General features: G+C 36.3%; 1 protein-coding gene across 1 annotated transcript in view; it reads left to right on the top strand.

Moving 5' to 3' along the window:
• Window positions 1-20,400, top strand: part of atrn (attractin) — a 323,662-nt gene that overhangs the window by 70,009 nt on the left and 233,253 nt on the right. The window contains exons 8-10 of the mRNA XM_061925143.1: window positions 9,292-9,541; window positions 15,944-16,127; window positions 16,197-16,351. Coding sequence (XP_061781127.1) covers window positions 9,292-9,541; window positions 15,944-16,127; window positions 16,197-16,351 — 589 coding nt within the window. The remainder of the gene's footprint in view (window positions 1-9,291; window positions 9,542-15,943; window positions 16,128-16,196; window positions 16,352-20,400) is intronic.

Raw genomic sequence — 20,400 nt, 5'->3', positions numbered from 1 at the left:
GGCGTGGCATGGAGTCCATGAGTTTCTGGCACTGCTCAGGTGTTATGAGAGCCCAGGTTGCTCTGATAGTGGCCTTCAACTCTTCTGCGTTTTTGGGTCTGGCATTCTGCATCTTCCTTTTCACAATACCCCATAGATTTTCTATGGGGCTAAGGTCAGGGGAGTTGGTGGGCCAATTTAGAACAGAAATACCATGGTCCGTAAACCAGGCACGGGTAGATTTTGCGCTGTGTGCAGGCGCCAAGTCCTGTTGGAACTTGAAATCTCCATCTCCATAGAGCAGGTCAGCAGCAGGAAGCATGAAGTGCTCTAAAACTTGCTGGTAGACTGCTGCGTTGACCCTGGATCTCAGGAAACAGAGTGGACCGACACCAGCAGATGACATGGCACCCCAAACCATCACTGATGGTGGAAACTTTAACTAGACTTCAGGCAACGTGGATCCTGTGCCTCTCCTGTCTTCCTCCAGACTCTGGGACCTCGATTTCCAAAGGAAATGCAAAATTTGCATGGTTGGGTGATGGTTTGGGGTGCCATGTCATCTGCTGGTGTCGGTCCACTCTGTTTCCTGAGATCCAGGGTCAACGCAGCCGTCTACCAGCAAGTTTTAGAGCACTTCATGCTTCCTGCTGCTGACCTGCTCTATGGAGATGGAGATTTCAAGTTCCAACAGGACTTGGCGCCTGCACACAGCGCAAAATCTACCCGTGCCTGGTTTACGGACCATGGTATTTCTGTTCTAAATTGGCCCGCCAACTCCCCTGACCTTAGCCCCATAGAAAATCTGTGGGGTATTGTGAAAAGGAAGATGCAGAATGCCAGACCCAAAAACGCAGAAGAGTTGAAGGCCACTATCAGAGCAACCTGGGCTCTCATAACACCTGAGCAGTGCCAGAAACTCATGGACTCCATGCCACGCCGCATTAACGCAGTAATTGAGGCAAAAGGAGCTCCAACCAAGTATTGAGTATTGTACATGCTCATATTTTTCATTTTCATACTTTTCAGTTGGCCAACATTTCTAAAAATCCCTTTTTTGTATTAGCCTTAAGTAATATTCTAATTTTGTGACACACGGAATTTTGGATTTTCATTTGTTGCCACTTCAAATCATCAAAATTAAATGAAATAAACATTTGAATGCATCAGTCTGTGTGCAATGAATAAATATAATGTACAAGTTACACCTTTTGAATGCAATTACTGAAATAAATCAAGTTTTTCAAAATATTCTAATTTACTGGCTTTTACCTGTATATATGCACCTTATTGCTTTTTTATTCTGCACTACCATGAGCTGATGTAACGAAATGTTGTTCTTATCTGTACTGTAAAGTTCAAATTTGAATGACAATAAAAAGGCAGTCTAAGTCTAAGATCTATCCGTTGATAATAAGTTTGTGTTCATGTTTTATGCTTTTGTTAATGCCCTTCAGTTTTGTAACTGGTGTATACTTACATGGTTGTATTTAGATGAAACAGAATATAAAATCATACTGTATACTCTACCACTCCTTTAATAACCAAAGATATGAAAAATTTATTTTTCCTATTTGGTAATCTAAAGAATATTGAGGGCACTTGGAGGGTTGCAGGAAAATAAAATGCCAAATTTTCCTTCTTATTATTATTGCGACTCTGGAAGATGAGGTCCGACCTTCTCACCTTTTCACAGCAAGCGGTATAGACTTTTTTTTCTTTTTCCACGTGTTAATAAAGCCGTACTTTTTATCATGGAGGCCTGTTTGCAGACAAAGATCAGAGAAGTCTTCTCTGTCGTGCGCACAGTATAAGTTATTTATTACTGATCTTTCCCATTAAATGTATGGGCAGTTGGCGCTTTATTTCCTTCTCCTTTTCCTGTTTGCCCCACTTTTTCTAAGATATGCCCGAGAAATATTAAGGAATTGCTGGACATTTGTCTTTTAGAAGCACAATTCAGTTACTTCTAAATTTTTTTAGTTCAAGTTTCATTTTTATTCAGACATTTTGATGGATAAAGAGAAGACATTCTTCAATATACATATACGGTAGTCTGAACTAGACTAGGCAGAAGCTAAGACTTATTACACCTATCCTAGTGTATTTACAAAATTGAAACAGAAAAAATAACTGCCAACACCTTATGCATGTACCGGTAGTTGTAAATTTTTTTTGTTTTCCATTAATCACAAAATAAAAAAGATAAAATTTTTTATTTTTTTTCCAACATGTCAATTTTACATTCTTAGAATCCATTCTCAGCATATTTTTTTTATAATTGATAAGTAATTTTCAATTGAATTAAAGGTTTACGGTCTTAACTCTTGGTCCAACTTATTCCATACTTTAATTCCAACAAAAGACACACAACGCTGCTTTGCTCTCGTTCTCACAATTATCATTTTTTAAACATTTCTTTCTTTCGGATATTATTAACGCAGTTTTTGAAACAATCCCTGAATATACACTGGTAATTTGTTATTGTTTGTGCTATGCATAAATTCTGGTGTTTTAAAGTTGACCGGACCCTTCAATTTTAGTGCTTTTAATGTAGTGAAAAGCTCATTTGTATGTGCCCTGTAAGCCACTTTATTCATCAGTATTTATTTTAAAACAGTCTACTTTGGCAAATATTTATGGCCTTGTTCACACTGCAGGGCAACTCTGAATTTTTTGCCCATGTGTGACCTGCATCTAATTTTATCACGTCCGTGTGAACAGTGGAATTCCAAATGTTTCATATCAGACCCAGGCCTCTTTCAGATGTGGAAATAAATGGGATATATATGCAAAACATCGTCAATGTGAACACTCCCGTGCTCGGGCCGCATTCATCCCACCAGAACGTCAATGAAAAAGCGATGAGCATCATAGTTATTCACCAAAATAGATGGTTACAAAACAAATAGTTGATAACGGAGTAGAAAACAGGTGAAAATAATGTTTTAGGAACTCGCGTGAAACTTTGGCCACTCTTGTCTCCCACTACTGGCCCACGGACACGCTCTTAAAGCAGACATCAAAGCAAAATATCCTGTAAAACTGCCAGAGCCAAAATACTTGTCCCTTTTTTTTTAAATCGTCTACGCGCAATAACATATATATATATATATATATATATATATATATATATATATATATATATATATATATATATATATATATATATATACACAGTGTTGGGTTAGTTACTGAAAACCAGTAACTAGTTACAGTTACTAGTTACTTTATTTCAAAAGTAACTCAGTTACTAACTCAGTTACTTACACCAAAAAGTAATGCGTTACTGTGAAAAGTAACTATTTAGTTACTTCTTTTTTTCTTCTTTTTCTTTAAAGCTCCCATTAATGCCCTTTTTGCCTTCATTTCAGTACTGTTATTCAATCAATCAATCAATCAATCTTTATTTATATAGCCCTAAATCACAAGTGTCTCAAAGGGCTGCACAAGCCACAACGACATCCTCGGTACAAAGCCCACATACGGGCAAGGAAAAACTCACCCCAGTGGGACGTCGATGTGAATGACTATGAGAAACCTTGGAGAGGACCGCATATGTGGGTAACCCCCCCCCCCCCCCTCTAGGGGAGACCGAAAGCAATGGATGTCGAGTGGGTCTGACATAATATTGTGAGAGTCCAGTCCATAGTGGATCCAACATAATAGTAAGAGTCCAGTCCATAGTGGGGCCAGCAGGACACCATCCCGAGCGGAGACGGGTCAGCAGCGCAGAGATGTTCCCAGCCGATGCACAGGCGAGCGGTCCACCCCGGGTCCTGACTCTGGACAGCCAGCACTTCATCCATGGCCACCGGACCTGTGCCCCCCTCCCCTCAAGGAAAAGGGGAGCAGAGGAGAAAAGAAAAGAAACGGCAGATCAACTGGTCTAACAGGGGGGCTATTTAAAGGCTAGAGTATACAAATGAGTTTTAAGATGGGACTTAAATGCTTCTACTGAGGTAGCATCTCTAATTGTTACCGGGAGGGCATTCCATAGTACTGGAGCCCCAATAGAAAACGCTCTATAGCCCGCAGACTTTTTTTGGGCTCTGGGAATCACTAATAAGCCGGAGTTCTTTGCACTGGAGAATAATACAATCTGTTGATCAACTTGACATGCATTTTTATTTTCCTTTTAACATAATTAATGAAAAACAGTGCAACATAAAAAGGCATTCCTCCTTTCTTTAAACTTGGACCAATGACCATTAATAAAAAACAAGTTTAAGTGCAACATAAGAAGAAACATCATCTTCCTTGAAACATAGGTAGTGAAATAAAGCCTGACATCTGGAGTGATGCTGCTGTCTTCCACACTTGGAGCCATGGATTGTAGAATCCTTGTTTTCAGTGGCAGGATCATTGACACAGATGGTGAAGTTTCAGTGCTCAGTAGAGATGGAACACTTTTGAGGGGTTTAAGCACCTAGAGGACCTCATCTGCCACTCTCACATCATCATCAGACAGGGTGACATTTGTCTTCAGGGTGTTGTGGGTCAATGCAGAGTATATAGCTGCCTGCTGCTCCAACATATCATAAGTGGAGTTCCACCTCGTTGGGACATCATGTATGAGCAGGCAGCTTTAGCATTTCTTGCTTTGTCTTAAGCACATGAGCAGCTGTTGTGCTTGGGTGGAAGTAAGAAACCTTCCTGATCCTCCCAAAGAGGCGCTCCATCCTATTGACTGAGATTCCCTTCTGTGATGCCAAATTCACTACATGTGCAAAGCACCTATCTGTGGTCCCAGTCCTGCCTCATTCTCTGTAATTATTAGATTTTTGGCATTATCACGTGTGACTGGGATATCTTTATCTTCCATTCCTCCACTGCTTGTGTCAGTACCTGCGCAAGGTGACTCTCGTAGAGGGGGCGTGTCTTCTCATCTCCCAGTCTGCTGTGATGAAGTGAGCGCTTATAGTTCCGCTGGACGTCCAGCCGTCTGTCATGAGCGCAACAGCTGATGCTCGGGATAGTTCATCCACAACTTTTTTCTTCTCCTGCTCATAAAGATCTGGCACAATCTTATTGCTGAAGTGGGTGCGCGACGGGATGTCGTAACGTGGTTCAAGCACGTTCAGCATGTGTTTAAAACCCTCGTTTTGCACAACCGAATCTGCACTTATAAACACACCGATTCAATGGCGCTGGGCGTTCAAGCTCCTCCGTTATTGCGCTCGCCATGACCACGCTGTGTGTGGACTGAACGTGCCAACAACTTTTTTTTTTTGTTTCATATATCAAACCGCGGATCAAACCTTCCCTCCCCGCCCCCCCCCCCCCCCCACCCCCCCACCCCCCCACCCCCCACCCCCCCACACACACATAGACCGCGCCTCTTTTCTTCTCTCCGGCTTGTGACAGAGGAAGATTCAGAAGAACGCGACACCGCAGCGCTTCTGTTTCTAGCCGATACTACATCAAAAGTAACGTAAAATAACGCAGTAACGCATCATGTAGTAACGGTAACTAAATTACTGAATAAAAAAAAATAACGCGTTAGATTACTAGTTACCGCCGAAACTAACGGCGTTACAGTAACGCGTTACTTTGTAACGCGTTAGTCCCAACACTGTATATATATATATATATATATATATATATATATATATATTATGGATGTTTGATAATGGCTTTTTGCCGATATCCGATATTGTCCAACTCTTTAATTACCGATACTGATATCAAACGATACCGATATCAAACGATACCGATATATACAGTCGTGCAATTAACACATTATTATGCCTAATTTGGACAACCAGGTGAAGATAAGGTACTTTTAAAAAAAATTAATAAAATAAGATAAATAAATTAAAAACATTTTCTTGAATAAAAAAGAAAGTAAAACAATATAAAAACAGTTACAATTATGTGTTATCAAAACACATTCCAAAGAATTCAAGGTTAACACACACAGTTTACTTGCAGACAACCAAAAGACCACATTTGGAAGAAAAACACTAGCTGTTTTGTAATATGACATTGAAATCAAAAGAAGTAACATTTAAATTCGGATATATGTAAATATCTTCCTCCGACAATATATATATATATATATATATATATATGTATATATATACACCGTATATATGTGTGTATATATACCATATATATATGTGTATATATATATACACATACTGTATATATATATATATATCGTATATATGTATATGTGTATATATATATATATGTGTATATATATATATATATATATGTGTATATATATATATATATATATATATATGTGTATATATATATGTATGTATATATATATATATATATATATATATATATGTATGTATATATATTTGTATATATGTATATGTATATATATATATATATTTGTATATATGTATATATATATATATATATATATATATATTTGTATATATGTATATATATTTTTTATATGTATATATGTATATGTGTATATATATATGTATATATATTTATATGTATATATATGTATATATATATATATATATATATGTATATATGTGTGTGTGTGTATATATATATATATATATGTATATATATGTATATGTGTGTGTGTGTGTATAAAAATGTGTACCGGTATATACACACAAGCTACTGGGAAAAGTAGTTAAGCTACGTAGCTTCGATTTTTAAGTTAATTATTTTTAATTTGAAAACAGTATTTTTTACCACTGCAGTCGTAAACGGGAATGGATTATCAAAAACCGTACTCATTACAGGAAAACCGTAATTGTTGGTAGCAGTTGGCGTTTTACTTACTCGTTAGTCACTGGCACACTGCTGGTGGCACAGTCAGACTCCATATTTACTTGTGTGTTGTTGTTGTGGGTCAGTGCAGTGGGTCAGAGACGACACGCACATCTTGGTAGGAAGAAGGGGAGGAGTTTAATAGCCCATGGAGTGTTGCGGGGGAGAACAAGTAACACAACAAATAGGCGGCGTGTGGTCATTTTAACGTGAAAAAAATTATATCGATATTACGATATTTTCGTGATTCATATCTTTGTTTAAAAATATATCAATATATATCTTACTAACTCGATATATCGCCCAGCCCTAATATGTATGTATGTATGTATGTGTAATGTATATATGTATGTGTATATTTGTATATGTACTGTATATGTATATATGTGTCTATATATGTATGTGTATATGTATATATGTGTGTATGTATGTATGTGTATATATGTGTGTTGTATATACTGTATGTGTATATATGTGTATATATATGTATATATGCATATTAGAGATGCGCGGATAGGCAATTTATTTCATCCGCAACCGCGTCAGAAAGTCGTCAACCATCCGCCATCCACCCGATGTAACGTTTGATCAGAACTGCACCCGCCCGCCATCCGCCCGTTGTTATATATCTAATATTAATAAAAAAATTAAAAAAAAGGGTGAAAACTACGCGAATTGCACCTTGTGCAGACAAAATTTTTCGATCGGACACGGAGGAATTAGCGATGTAAAAGACCACGTTAGGACAAAAAAACACAAGTCTAATGCCGTTGCTAGCGATACAAGTGGAAAACTTTCAACGTTTTTCGTCGCCCAAACAGATTCTTTGGATGTGATGAATGCCGAAGTTTTATTTACGGAGGCAATAATTGAGCATGGACTTCCAATCGCACTGGCTGATCACATGGGACAGTTAATAATGTAATGCAACCTTTAAAAATCATTACGCGGTGATCGCGATCCCAAAAATAAACTTTTCTTGCATGATAATGTCCAGAAAAATTTGCTTTATATTACTATAGAGTCCTTTTAACGAATGAGTTTGATGGTTTATCACAAACCTTAAATGAAATTCCATGGCCACCGTCCTGCTCTCTATATCAACCAGGGTGAGCTCCACCCCTTTCGTGAGCGCACTGCGAAAGCGGACGAGGCGGGGTGTCGGTGCGGTGGGCGCGGTAGTGACCCTGGACGTGCGTCGGGCCCTTCTCGCGGATCGCCTCAGCTACGGCTCCCGGTGGGGCCCTCTCGGGGGAAGGGGCCTCGGTCCCGGACCCCGGCGAGGCGTCCCTTCTCCGCTCCGTAAAAGTGTCCATCTCTTTTCTTTTTTTTTCTTCTGTTGTGGCATATGCAGCAGGTGCCTGCTCGTTTTTCGTATGTGGGTAACAACATTTAACTATGTATATATATTTCCGAATTGGTTTAACTGCCACCCGCAAAAAAAATAAAAAAATTTAAAAAATATCTAATTAATCCGCCCGACCCGACCCGCGAGCGGATAAAATCTTATTGTTTTTAATTTCATCCGCCCGATCCGCGGATAATCCGCGGACTCCGCGGTTGTGTCCGCAAACCGCGCATCTCTAATGCATATGTATATATGTATATGTACATGTATAAATGTACATGTATAAATGTACATGTGTGTATGTATGTATGTGTGTATATATGTACATGTGTAGATATGTATGTGTGAATATACTGTGTATATACATATGTACGTTGTGTATACGTGTGTGTGTGTGTGTATGTATGTGTATAAGTGCATATATATATATATATATATATATATATATATATATATATATATATACATGCACATATGTATATAAATATTTATATATATATATATATATATATGCACATATGTATATAGCCTATACATACATGAATATCTGTGTACATATTATATATAAATGAATAAATAATGGGTATATAATCAATTGGATATTAAGAGTATGTGACGACCTCCTTTAAGTTTTGTAATCAATCAGAAATATCAAGCAGCTAAAATGCGGCAAACCTGGATAAGTGTGGCATTTTTCACATCATGCTTTGTAATTGAATGAGTGTAATGTAGTTTTTTTTTTTATGGTGCATGGGAGGTTTTTATAATGTCTACAAAGTTCATTGAGGAGGTTGTGTTACGTGTGACCATGTCTGTTGATAGTTTGTGTTTTTTGTTTTTTTTTGTGTGTTTTTCGCACCGTGACGAGAGAAGGTTGTTTGCATTGGGTCTAATAAGTAAATGCTGCGCATACTTCTACTTTGACCGTGGGCCCTAGTTTAAAAAAAAAAATTACTTTCATTGTCAGTGACAACATTAAAACACAGATATTTAATAAAGTGCCCCAAAATAAAAACTCCTCCTGTGAAAGAATGTCTAATTGTGTCTAACAAGACATTTGCATGATTGATTATATCACATTTACCTTTTCATCTATTGGTATTGTCCTTTTTTCTTATTTTTTTGGATGTGTTTTTTTTTTAAAGAGCAATTTTTTATGTACTGCGTGATTTCTTTTGCTTTTTTTAACAAGCGCCAACCCGCATTTTCCGCAGGGTAAGATCTACATGTACGGAGGCAAAATCGATTCCACTGGAAACGTGTCCAGCCAGCTGTGGGTTTTTCACGTCCAGAACCAAACGTGGGTTCTTTTGAGCCCCCGCAGCAAGGAGCAGTACGCCGTGGTGGGACACTCAGCTCACGTGGTGCCGCCCCAGCAAGACGGGGAGGCCCCCGTGATGCTTGTGCTGTTTGGACACTGTCCTCTCTACGGGTACATGAGCCTGGTGCAGGAGTACAACATCAGTAAGTTGTCAAACACAAACAATACATTAAAAACCAATTTTTCCTTATATTAACTGAGATTATTGACCTTTTGTAAATTAATGTTTTGGAGCAGTGGTTCTCAAACTTTTTTTTACCCAGTCCCACCTCAGAAAACCACTTGGCTCTCCAAGTATCACCCTATCGACCAATATTAAAAAACAGTATCGTAGTAGGCCCAAATATTCATTAAAAACAAGGCAGCGCTTTTATTTAACAAGCACCGTATTTTCCTGACTATAAAGCGGATCGGGATAGAAGCCACACCCACTAAAATTCTGAAGAAAAAAATATGTTTCCATATATTAGCCGCAACGGATTATAAACTGCAGATATATACGTTATTCACACAGAAATGTTTTGTAAATGTCCATTTACAAATCTTAACTGTGTCTGTAATGCAGCAGTAAAACGGCTGTTCAAACAAAACAGAAGTCATGGTCATGGACCCACTAGCTGCGCAAGTCAGCTTTCCGATCAAATAAACAGACTCAATAACTCCACAGTGACGTTTTGGTGATTTTACTGAGGAATTTGTGAAACTGAAACAGTACAAAAAGAATGAAACTTACAAACATTGCTCGGCGTGATAAATGAAGAATCTTTTCGAGCAGAAAGGCTATGGATGGCTATACAGGTAAAAGCCAGTAAATTAGAATATTTTGAAAAACTTGATTTATTTCAGTAATTGCATTCAAAAGGTGTAACTTGTACATTATATTTATTCATTGCACACAGACTGATGCATTCAAATGTTTATTTCATTTAATTTTGATGATTTGAAGTGGCAACAAATGAAAATCCAAAATTCCGTGTGTCACAAAATTAGAATATTACTTAAGGCTAATACAAAAAAGGGATTTTTAGAAATGTTGGCCAACTGAAAAGTATGAAAATGAAAAATATGAGCATGTACAATACTCGATACTTGGTTGGAGCTCCTTTTGCCTCAATTACTGCGTTAATGCGGCGTGGCATGGAGTCGATGAGTTTCTGGCACTGCTCAGGTGTTATGAGAGTCCAGGTTGCTCTGATAGTGGCCTTCAACTCTTCTGCGTTTTTGGGTCTGGCATTCTGCATCTTCCTTTTCACAATACCCCACAGATTTTCTATGGGGCTAAGGTCAGGGGAGTCGGCGGGCCAATTTAGAACAGAAATACCATGGTCCGTAAACCAGGCACGGGTAGATTTTGCGCTGTGTGCAGGCGCCAAGTCCTGTTGGAACTTGAAATCTCCATATCCATAGAGCAGGTCAGCAGCAGGAAGCATGAAGTGCTCTAAAACTTGCTGGTAGACGGCTGCGTTGACCCTGGATCTCAGGAAACAGAGTGGACCGACACCAGCAGATGACATGGCACCCCAAACCATCACCCAACCATGCAAATTTTGCATTTCCTTTGGAAATCGAGGTCCCAGAGTCTGGAGGAAGACAGGAGAGGCACAGGATCCACGTTGCCTGAAGTCTAGTGTAAAGTTTCCACCATCAGTGATGGTTTGGGGTGCCATGTCATCTGCTGGTGTCGGTCCACTCTGTTTCCTGAGATCCAGGGTCAACGCAGCCGTCTACCAGCAAGTTTTAGAGCACTTCATGCTTCCTGCTGCTGACCTGCTCTATGGAGATGGAGATTTCAAGTTCCAACAGGACTTGGCGCCTGCACACAGCGCAAAATCTACCCGTGCCTGGTTTACGGACCATGGTATTTCTGTTCTAAATTGGCCCGCCAACTCCCCTGACCTTAGCCCCATAGAAAATCTGTGGGGTATTGTGAAAAGGAAGATGCAGAATGCCAGACCCAAAAACGCAGAAGAGTTGAAGGCCACTATCAGAGCAACCTGGGCTCTCATAACACCTGAGCAGTGCCAGAAACTCATCGACTCCATGCCACGCCGCATTAACGCAGTAATTGAGGCAAAAGGAGCTCCAACCAAGTATTGAGTATTGTACATGCTCATATTTTTCATTTTCATACTTTTCAGTTGGCCAACATTTCTAAAAATCCCTTTTTTGTATTAGCCTTAAGTAATATTCTAATTTTGTGACACACGGAATTTTGGATTTTCATTTGTTGCCACTTCAAATCATCAAAATTAAATGAAATAAACATTTGAATGCATCAGTCTGTGTGCAATGAATAAATATAATGTACAAGTTACACCTTTTGAATGCAATTACTGAAATAAATCAAGTTTTTCAAAATATTCTAATTTACTGGCTTTTACCTGTACTTCCGGTGTAAGGCATTTAAAAAGGAAGCACATTTTCAACCTGTAATACCTGCAGTGAGCGAACTGGTCCAAAAGATGGCGCCATAGCTCAAACAAAAACGCAACATTTTAATCAGGGGTCTCAAACATGCGGGCCAATTGCGGCCCGCAAAACGTTATTTTGCAGCCCCCACCTTAATATGAAAGTTTAATGTTAGTGCGGCCCGCGAGTTTTGAATGAATGGCCTTGACAGCGTTGTGTGCGGAGCTGAAGGAATCTACCAATCAAGGTGTGGTATAAGGCTCTCAACAATATCAAGGACGTGCCGTGATGGCACTACCTTTAGTGTCCTCCTGAAATTGTCTTCTCATCATCTTTTTCTCCATACTAACAGCGTGCCGGCCCAGACACATGTTGTATGAGGCTTCTGCAGACACACGCAAGTTATTGCAAGACATACTTGAGGAACAGCCATACATGTCACACTGAGGGTGGTCATATTTTATTTTATTTATTTTTTTTAACACTGTTACAAATATACACCACACTGTAAGCCCACACCAAACAAGAATGACAAACACATTTCGGGAGAACATCAGCACCGTAACACAACATAAACACAACAGAACAGGCGCCCCCCCCCCCGACGATTTTTGATGCAATATTTCTTTGTTGAGCACAGGGGCACCCCGACATGTCTTATTTCATTTCATTTTTATTTATCTCCTTCATTGATGTGCATCTTTGAACGATAGACAATTATACCTCAATTATTCAATCATACATTTACACACCAATGTCTGAGAAGGAGCAGGATGAAGAAAAATCTTATATTTTCCTGCCCCCTTCAACATAATACGTAGTCTTACTTAATGATAATATATAAACCAACAATTGCATCCAAATGTAACGAAAACAAACAAAAAAACACAGAAAAAAAACACAAGAAGTGCAAAACTTCATGAAGTACAAACCAAACAAAAAACGTAATATACACTTCACGGGATGATACAAAACAAATACAAAACCAGGCAAAAAATAAGTAAAATAATAAATATAAAGCAAAATGTAAACACTACAATCTTATTGTTCTGTCTTTATATATATTTTTTCAATTGGAATATATTTTTGCAATCTTTTATCTCATTGTAAAGAGAATTCCATAGTTTAACCCCCACCACTGATATGCACATTTGTTTTAAAGTTGTCCTTGAATACTGATGTTGGAAATGACCTTTTCTTCTATGCTCTTCATTCCCAGAAGTGATGACAAACAATTTTTTGTAAATTTGCTGGTAATGTTTTACTTTTAGCCTTAAACATGACACATAATGTCTGTAACTTTACTAGCTCCTGTAATTTCAATAAACCTGAATTAATAAATAATATGTTAGTGTGTTCTAAGTAATCTACTTTATGAATAATCCTTATAGCTTTTTTCTGTAGTTGATACAGAGAAAGTTGCGGTGCACAAGGAATACAATTTGAAACGTCATTATACAACTAGACATGCTGAGGAGTATGCAAAATACCAGGGAGATGAGGGAGTGAACCAGGTTGCAAATTTTAAAACTGAGGCAACAAGATTTCGTCAAGAAAGCAAGCGAAAAGAGCGATGCAGCAGTCAAAGCTAGCTACATGGTGAATGAAATGGTTGCTAGGGCAGGAAAGCCATTCAAAGAAGGTGAATTCATTAAAAAGTGCATGTTAGATTTTTTTTAAGAAATCTTTTCTTGCGGCCCGGCCTCACCCAGTTTCTGCATCCAGTGGCCCCCAGGTAAATGGAGTTTGAGACCCCTGATTTTAATCCTCTGCTTGGGTTTAATGCAAACTATTGAACACAAAACATTATGGGCATTAGCGAAATAAATCCATATATTAGCCGCCTCGTTTTATAAGTCATGGGGTTCGAAGTATAAGAAAAAAGTAGCGGCTTATAGTCCGGAATTTACAGGGTATTTAATATGTTTGGCCACATTACACCTGCTTTGAACAGTAACACTGTGTTTGAATACAGGAAAATAAAACACAGAGTCTATCTTCTAGTTCAGGTGTGTCAAACTCAAATACAGAGTGGGCCAACATTTAAAACTGAACAAAGCCGCGGGCCACAGTTGAACAAATTAAACTTTTAATAGGGAACCAAACCGGTTTTGCATTGAATATTGAACAAGCAAGGCTTATATAACTTTATAGTGACATACAAAATTGAGTTTCAAATAATAATAATAATAATAATTAAAAAATATCAATGGCATATCAAATACAATTTAAATATAAATTGAATGCCTCTTTTCTATTTGCAGCCTTCTGAGGTATATATCAACATTAACTTTTTCCACAGGCTAATACATTTGAAAATAAAATAACAATGCATAAACCAACCATTCAGGACTTTAAACTGCTCAGTTTGCAACACACTGATCTAATTTGATGTGCCCAAGCCAGATACCTGCCATCTTTTCTTGGATGCTAGTTCATTAATGTCGGGGCTCAGGCTTTGAGCTGAGGCAACCTTCATTATCGAACAAAGGTGTTCTTCAGTCATTACATCTCCTAGTCCACCCGGACCACAATCTTGGGGGCGTGCCTTAAATGCACTGCCTTTAACGTCCTCTACGAGCTGTCGTCACGTCCGCTTTTCATCCATTCTAACAACGTGCCGGCCCAGTCACAAGATATGTGCGGCTTCTGTACGCGCACACACGTGAGTGCAACGCATATTTGATCAACAGCGATACAGGTTGCACTGAGGGTGGCCGTATAAACAAGTTTAACACTGTTAGAAATATACGCCACACTGTGAATCCACACCAAACAAGAATGACAAACACATTTCGGGAGGACATCTGCACCGTAACACAACATAAACACAACGGAACAAATACCCAGAACCCTTTGCAGCACTAACTCTTCAGGGACGCTACAAAATACCCCCCCCCCCCCCCCCCCCCACACACACACACACACACCTTGTAGCGTGTGTTTATGTTGTGTTACGGTGCGGATGTCCTCCCGAAATGTGTTTGTCATTCTTGTTTGGTGTGGATTCACAGTGTGGCGAATATTTCTAACAGTGTTAAACTTGTTTATACGGCCACCCTCAGTGTAACCTGTATCACTGTTGATCAAGTACGCGTTGCATTCATTTGTGTGTGCGTGCAGAAGCCGCACATGTTATGTGACTGGGCCAGCACTCGTTGGACTGGATGAAAAGCGGACGTGACGATTTTCGGGAGGGGCACTGACATTTGGGAGTCTCCCGGGAGGGTTGGCAAGTATGAGAATTAGCGGTGAATGCGGTGTGCCAGCTCTAGTGTTAATTTGATATCGCCTCAAGGGCCAAGTGAAATTACACGGCGGGCCAATTTTGGCCCGCGGGCCAGAGTTTGACACCCATGTTCTAGTTGATCTTGTCCACAGGAAGTAGCCTGCTAGCTAAACAACCATGGAACCTTCCGAGTGAAACGTCATTTATTGTCTCACCAAAATGTTCCATAGGAAAAACACACCACAAAAGTCAATCAAAACTCAAAATTAATATTAATATTACCGGTAATTAATATTAATATTGATACTTTTGTTGATATTATTCATTTTTTTGGATTGTTTTGTGTCATGTTTGTGAGTCCTCTCAATTTCTCTGTTGATTCATATTCTGAATGTTGTTTGGTTTTGGAATTGTATTATTATTGTGTATTATTTTGTTGGACTGAATAATAAAAAAAATATAGAAAAATAATCTAACCTTGTCAAACGATATGAAAGCATGTGTTAATCACAAAGATGATTATTTATTTAAAACATAAACCTTAGGCTTAGGTCAGGCTGGTTAGAAAAAGAAGTACTATACAAATATACTGCATAAGAAGGAACTCATAAATAACTGATGAAAAAAAGATTTACATACAATTATTTTGTGCTAAAATAAATCAACTAAATTAATAATAAATGTTTTTTTTATCTAAACTGTCAATACAATTAAAGTGCAAATGGGAAATGGAATTACAAAAAACAACTCAAAGTTCAAACAATAATCAGTAATATGTGATGATAACCATAGAACAGGAAGTAACTTCCTGCTCCCTAAATGTGTTCACACTTGAACTTGTTTTAAAGGTTTGGCAGTGGCCACGGTCTGACCCTGTAACCCTTGACACTTTCTGCTGTCTGTGCAGACAAGAACACGTGGAGTGTGGCAACCACGGAGGGGGCGCTGATCCAGGGGGGCTACGGACACAGCAGCGTGTTGGACGCGTCCACCAGAGCCATCTACGTCCACGGAGGCTACAAGGCCTTCAGCGCAAACAAGTACGGCCTGGCGGGAGACCTCTACAAGCTGGACGTGGACACCAGGAAGTGGTGAGGGAAGGCTGAGGCGGGGGGGTGGCCTCCTTCCAGACCATAATAGTCAGTGTTTGGCGAGTGCAGGACCATCCTGAGGGACAGCGGCTTCTTCCGCTACCTCCACACGGCTGTGATGGTGAGTGGCGCCATGCTGGTGTTTGGAGGCAACACGCACAACGACACGTCCATGAGTCACGGCGCCAAGTGCTTCTCCTCGGACTTCCTGGCCTACAGCCTCGGTCAGTACCGCACGCCGCACTACATTTAACATGGCCGACGTTTTATGTCCGACCTCACACTCGTGGTCACTTTAATAGGTACGCTCCTGTTTTGCATCTCCAAGGTATGGAGTGCTTGCAATTGTGTCTAGTATTTTTTGTGTCAAAAAATGTTTCAACGAAAGTTCTTGAAATTAATTGTTTTAATTAAACATTTTAATATGCATTTTATTTTGTGTAAGTCTAAGGTCTGACACATGCTTGAATTTCAACTAAAGTGCTCAAAATTATTTTTGTTATTTGTCAACAGTCATATATTTTTAGTGTCAATGTCTGAAATATGCTTGAATTTCAACCAATTTAAATTCATTGTATTCACTAATATTTATTAATTGGTTTAATTTCACCTCTCTAAGGCTTGAAATATGCCTGAATTTTAACTAAAGTGCTTGAAATTAATATTTTGTGTCAAAAATGCTTCAATTTTACCTCCCCAATGTCTTAAATATGTTTGAATTCCAATAAGTTCTTGAAATTATTTGTATTCATTAATATTTATCAATATTAATACATTTTTTGTGTGAAAAATGCTTAAATTTCACCTCTCTTAAGTCCTGAAATGTGTTTGAATTTCAACTAAAGTGCTCAAAATTAATTGTATAAAAATGCTTCAATTCTACCCATCTAAGGTCTGAAACATGCTTGAATTTCAACTAATGTGCTTTGAATACAAATGTTTTCATTATTAATATATTTATTGTCAAAAATGCTTAAATTTCACCTCTCTTAAGTCCTGAAATGTGTTTGAATTTCAACTAAAGTGCTCAAAATTAATTGTATAAAAATGCTTCAATTCTACCCATCTAAGGTCTGAAACATGCTTGAATTTCAACTAATGTGCTTTGAATACAAATGTTTTCATTAATATTTTTCAATATTAATATATTTTATTTATTGTCAAAAATGCTTAAATTTCACCTCTCTTAAGTCCTGAAATGTGTTTGAATTTCAACTAAAGTGCTCAAAATTAATTGTATAAAAATGCTTCAATTCTATCCATCTAAGGTCTGAAACATGCTTGAATTTCAACTAATGTGCTTTGAATACAAATGTTTTCATTAATATTTTTCAATATTAATATATTTATTGTCAAAAATGCTTAAATTTGACCTCTCTAAGGCCTGAATTATGCTTGAATTTCAACTAAAGTGTTCAAAATTAATTGTATTTATTAATATGTATCAATTGTATTATTTGTGTTTAAAAAATGCTTAAATTTGACCTTTAAGGCCGGAAATATGTTTGGATTTCAACAAAAGGGCTCAAAATTAATTATTTCATTAATATTTATCAATATTAATATTTTTTTGGTCAAAAAATTATTTCATTTCACCTCTCTATGGCCTGAAATATGCTTGAATTTTAAGTAAAGTCCTCTAAATTAATTGTATTCATTAATATTTATCAATATTAGTAAATGATTCAATTTGACCTCTCCAATGCATGAAATATCCCAAATGTCAACCAAAGGGCTCAAAATTAATAAGATTTATGAATATTGTTGTCAAAAATACTTAAATGTTACCTTTCCAAGGCTTAAATTTCAACTAAAGTATTCAAAATTAATTGTATTCATTAGTATTTATTAGTATATTTTTTGTGTCAAAAATGCTTCAATTTTACCTCCCCAATGTCTTAAATATGTTTGAATTCCAATAAGTTCTTGAAATTATTTGTATTCATTAATATTTATCAATATTAATACATTTTTTGTGTGAAAAATGCTTAAATTTCACCTCTCTTAAGTCCTGAAATGTGTTTGAATTTCAACTAAAGTGCTCAAAATTAATTGTATAAAAATGCTTCAATTCTACCCATCTAAGGTCTGAAACATGCTTGAATTTCAACTAATGTGCTTTGAATACAAATGTTTTCATTAATATTTTTCAATATTAATATATTTATTGTCAAAAATGCTTAAATTTCACCTCTCTTAAGTCCTGAAATGTGTTTGAATTTCAACAAAAGTGCTCAAAATTAATTGTATAAAAATGCTTCAATTCTACCCATCTAAGGTCTGAAACATGCTTGAATTTCAACTAATGTGCTTTGAATACAAATGTTTTCATTAATATTTTTCAATATTAATATATTTATTGTCAAAAATGCTTAAATTTGACCTCTCTAAGGCCTGAATTATGCTTGAATTTCAACTAAAGTGTTCAAAATTAATTGTATTTATTAATATGTATCAATTGTAATATTTGTGTTTAAAAAATGCTTAAATTTGACCTTTAAGGCCGGAAATATGTTTGGATTTCAACAAAAGTGCTCAAAATTAATTATTTCATTAATATTTATCAATATTAATATTTTTTTGGGTCAAAAAATTATTTCATTTCACCTCTCTATGGCCTGAAATATGCTTGAATTTTAAGTAAAGTCCTCTAAATTAATTGTATTCATTAATATTTATCAATATTAGTAAATGATTCAATTTGACCTCTCCAATGCATGAAATATCCCAAATGTCAACCAAAGGGCTCAAAATTAATAAGATTTATAAATATTGTTGTCAAAAATACTTAAATTTTACCTTTCCAAGGCTTAAATTTCAACTAAAGTATTCAAAATTAATTGTATTCATTAGTATTTATTAGTATATTTTTTGCTTCAAAAATGCTTAAATTTTATCTCTGAAATATAAAGGTGCTTGAAATTAATTTTATACATTTCTCATTTTCATATATTTTTGTTTTGTCAAAAATGCTTTAATTACACCTCTCTAAGGCTTGAAATATGCTTGAATTTCAACTAAAGTGCTCAAAATAATTTTTATGTATTTGTCAATAGTCATATATTTTTAGTGTCAAAATGCTTCAATTTTCCTTTCCAAGGTCTGAAATATGCTTGAATTTCAACCTACATTCATTATATTCGTTAATATGTTTTGATAATTTTATTTTTTTGTCATAAATGCTTAAATTTCACCTCTCTAAGGCTTGAAATATGCCTGAATTTTAACTAAAGTGCTTGAAATTAATATTTTGTGTCAAAAATGCTTCAATTTTACCTCCCCAATGTCTTAAATATGTTTGAATTCCAATAAGTTCTTGAAATTATTTGTATTCATTAATATTTATCAATATTAATACATTTTTTGTGTGAAAAATGCTTAAATTTCACCTCTCTTAAGTCCTGAAATGTGTTTGAATTTCAACTAAAGTGCTCAAAATTAATTGTATAAAAATGCTTCAATTCTACCCATCTAAGGTCTGAAACATGCTTGAATTTCAACTAATGTGCTTTGAATACAAATGTTTTCATTAATATTTTTCAATATTAATATATTTATTGTCAAAAATGCTTAAATTTGACCTCTCTAAGGCCTGAATTATGCTTGAATTTCAACTAAAGTGTTCAAAATTAATTGTATTTATTAATATGTATCAATTGTAATATTTGTGTTTAAAAAATGCTTAAATTTGACCTTTAAGGCCGGAAATATGTTTGGATTTCAACAAAAGTGCTCAAAATTAATTATTTCATTAATATTTATCAATATTAATATTTTTTGGGTCAAAAAATTATTTCATTTCACCTCTCTATGGCCTGAAATATGCTTGAATTTTAAGTAAAGTCCTCTAAATTAATTGTATTCATTAATATTTATCAATATTAGTAAATGATTCAATTTGACCTCTCCAATGCATGAAATATCCCAAATGTCAACCAAAGGGCTCAAAATTAATAAGATTTATAAATATTGTTGTCAAAAATACTTAAATTTTACCTTTCCAAGGCTTAAATTTCAACTAAAGTATTCAAAATTAATTGTATTCATTAGTATTTATTAGTATATTTTTTGCTTCAAAAATGCTTAAATTTCATCTCTGAAATATAAAGGTGCTTGAAATTAATTTTATACATTTCTCATTTTCATATATTTTTGTTTTGTCAAAAATGCTTTAATTACACCTCTCTAAGGCTTGAAATATGCTTGAATTTCAACTAAAGTGCTCAAAATTATTTTTGTTATTTGTCAACAGTCATATATTTTTAGTGTCAAT

This window comes from Nerophis lumbriciformis, linkage group LG29 (assembly GCF_033978685.3).
Source record: "Nerophis lumbriciformis linkage group LG29, RoL_Nlum_v2.1, whole genome shotgun sequence".
NCBI classification, from domain to species: Eukaryota; Metazoa; Chordata; class Actinopteri; order Syngnathiformes; family Syngnathidae; genus Nerophis; species Nerophis lumbriciformis.
Note: the sequence above shows the minus strand (reverse complement) of the source record. Positions and strands in the feature narration are given on the sequence as shown.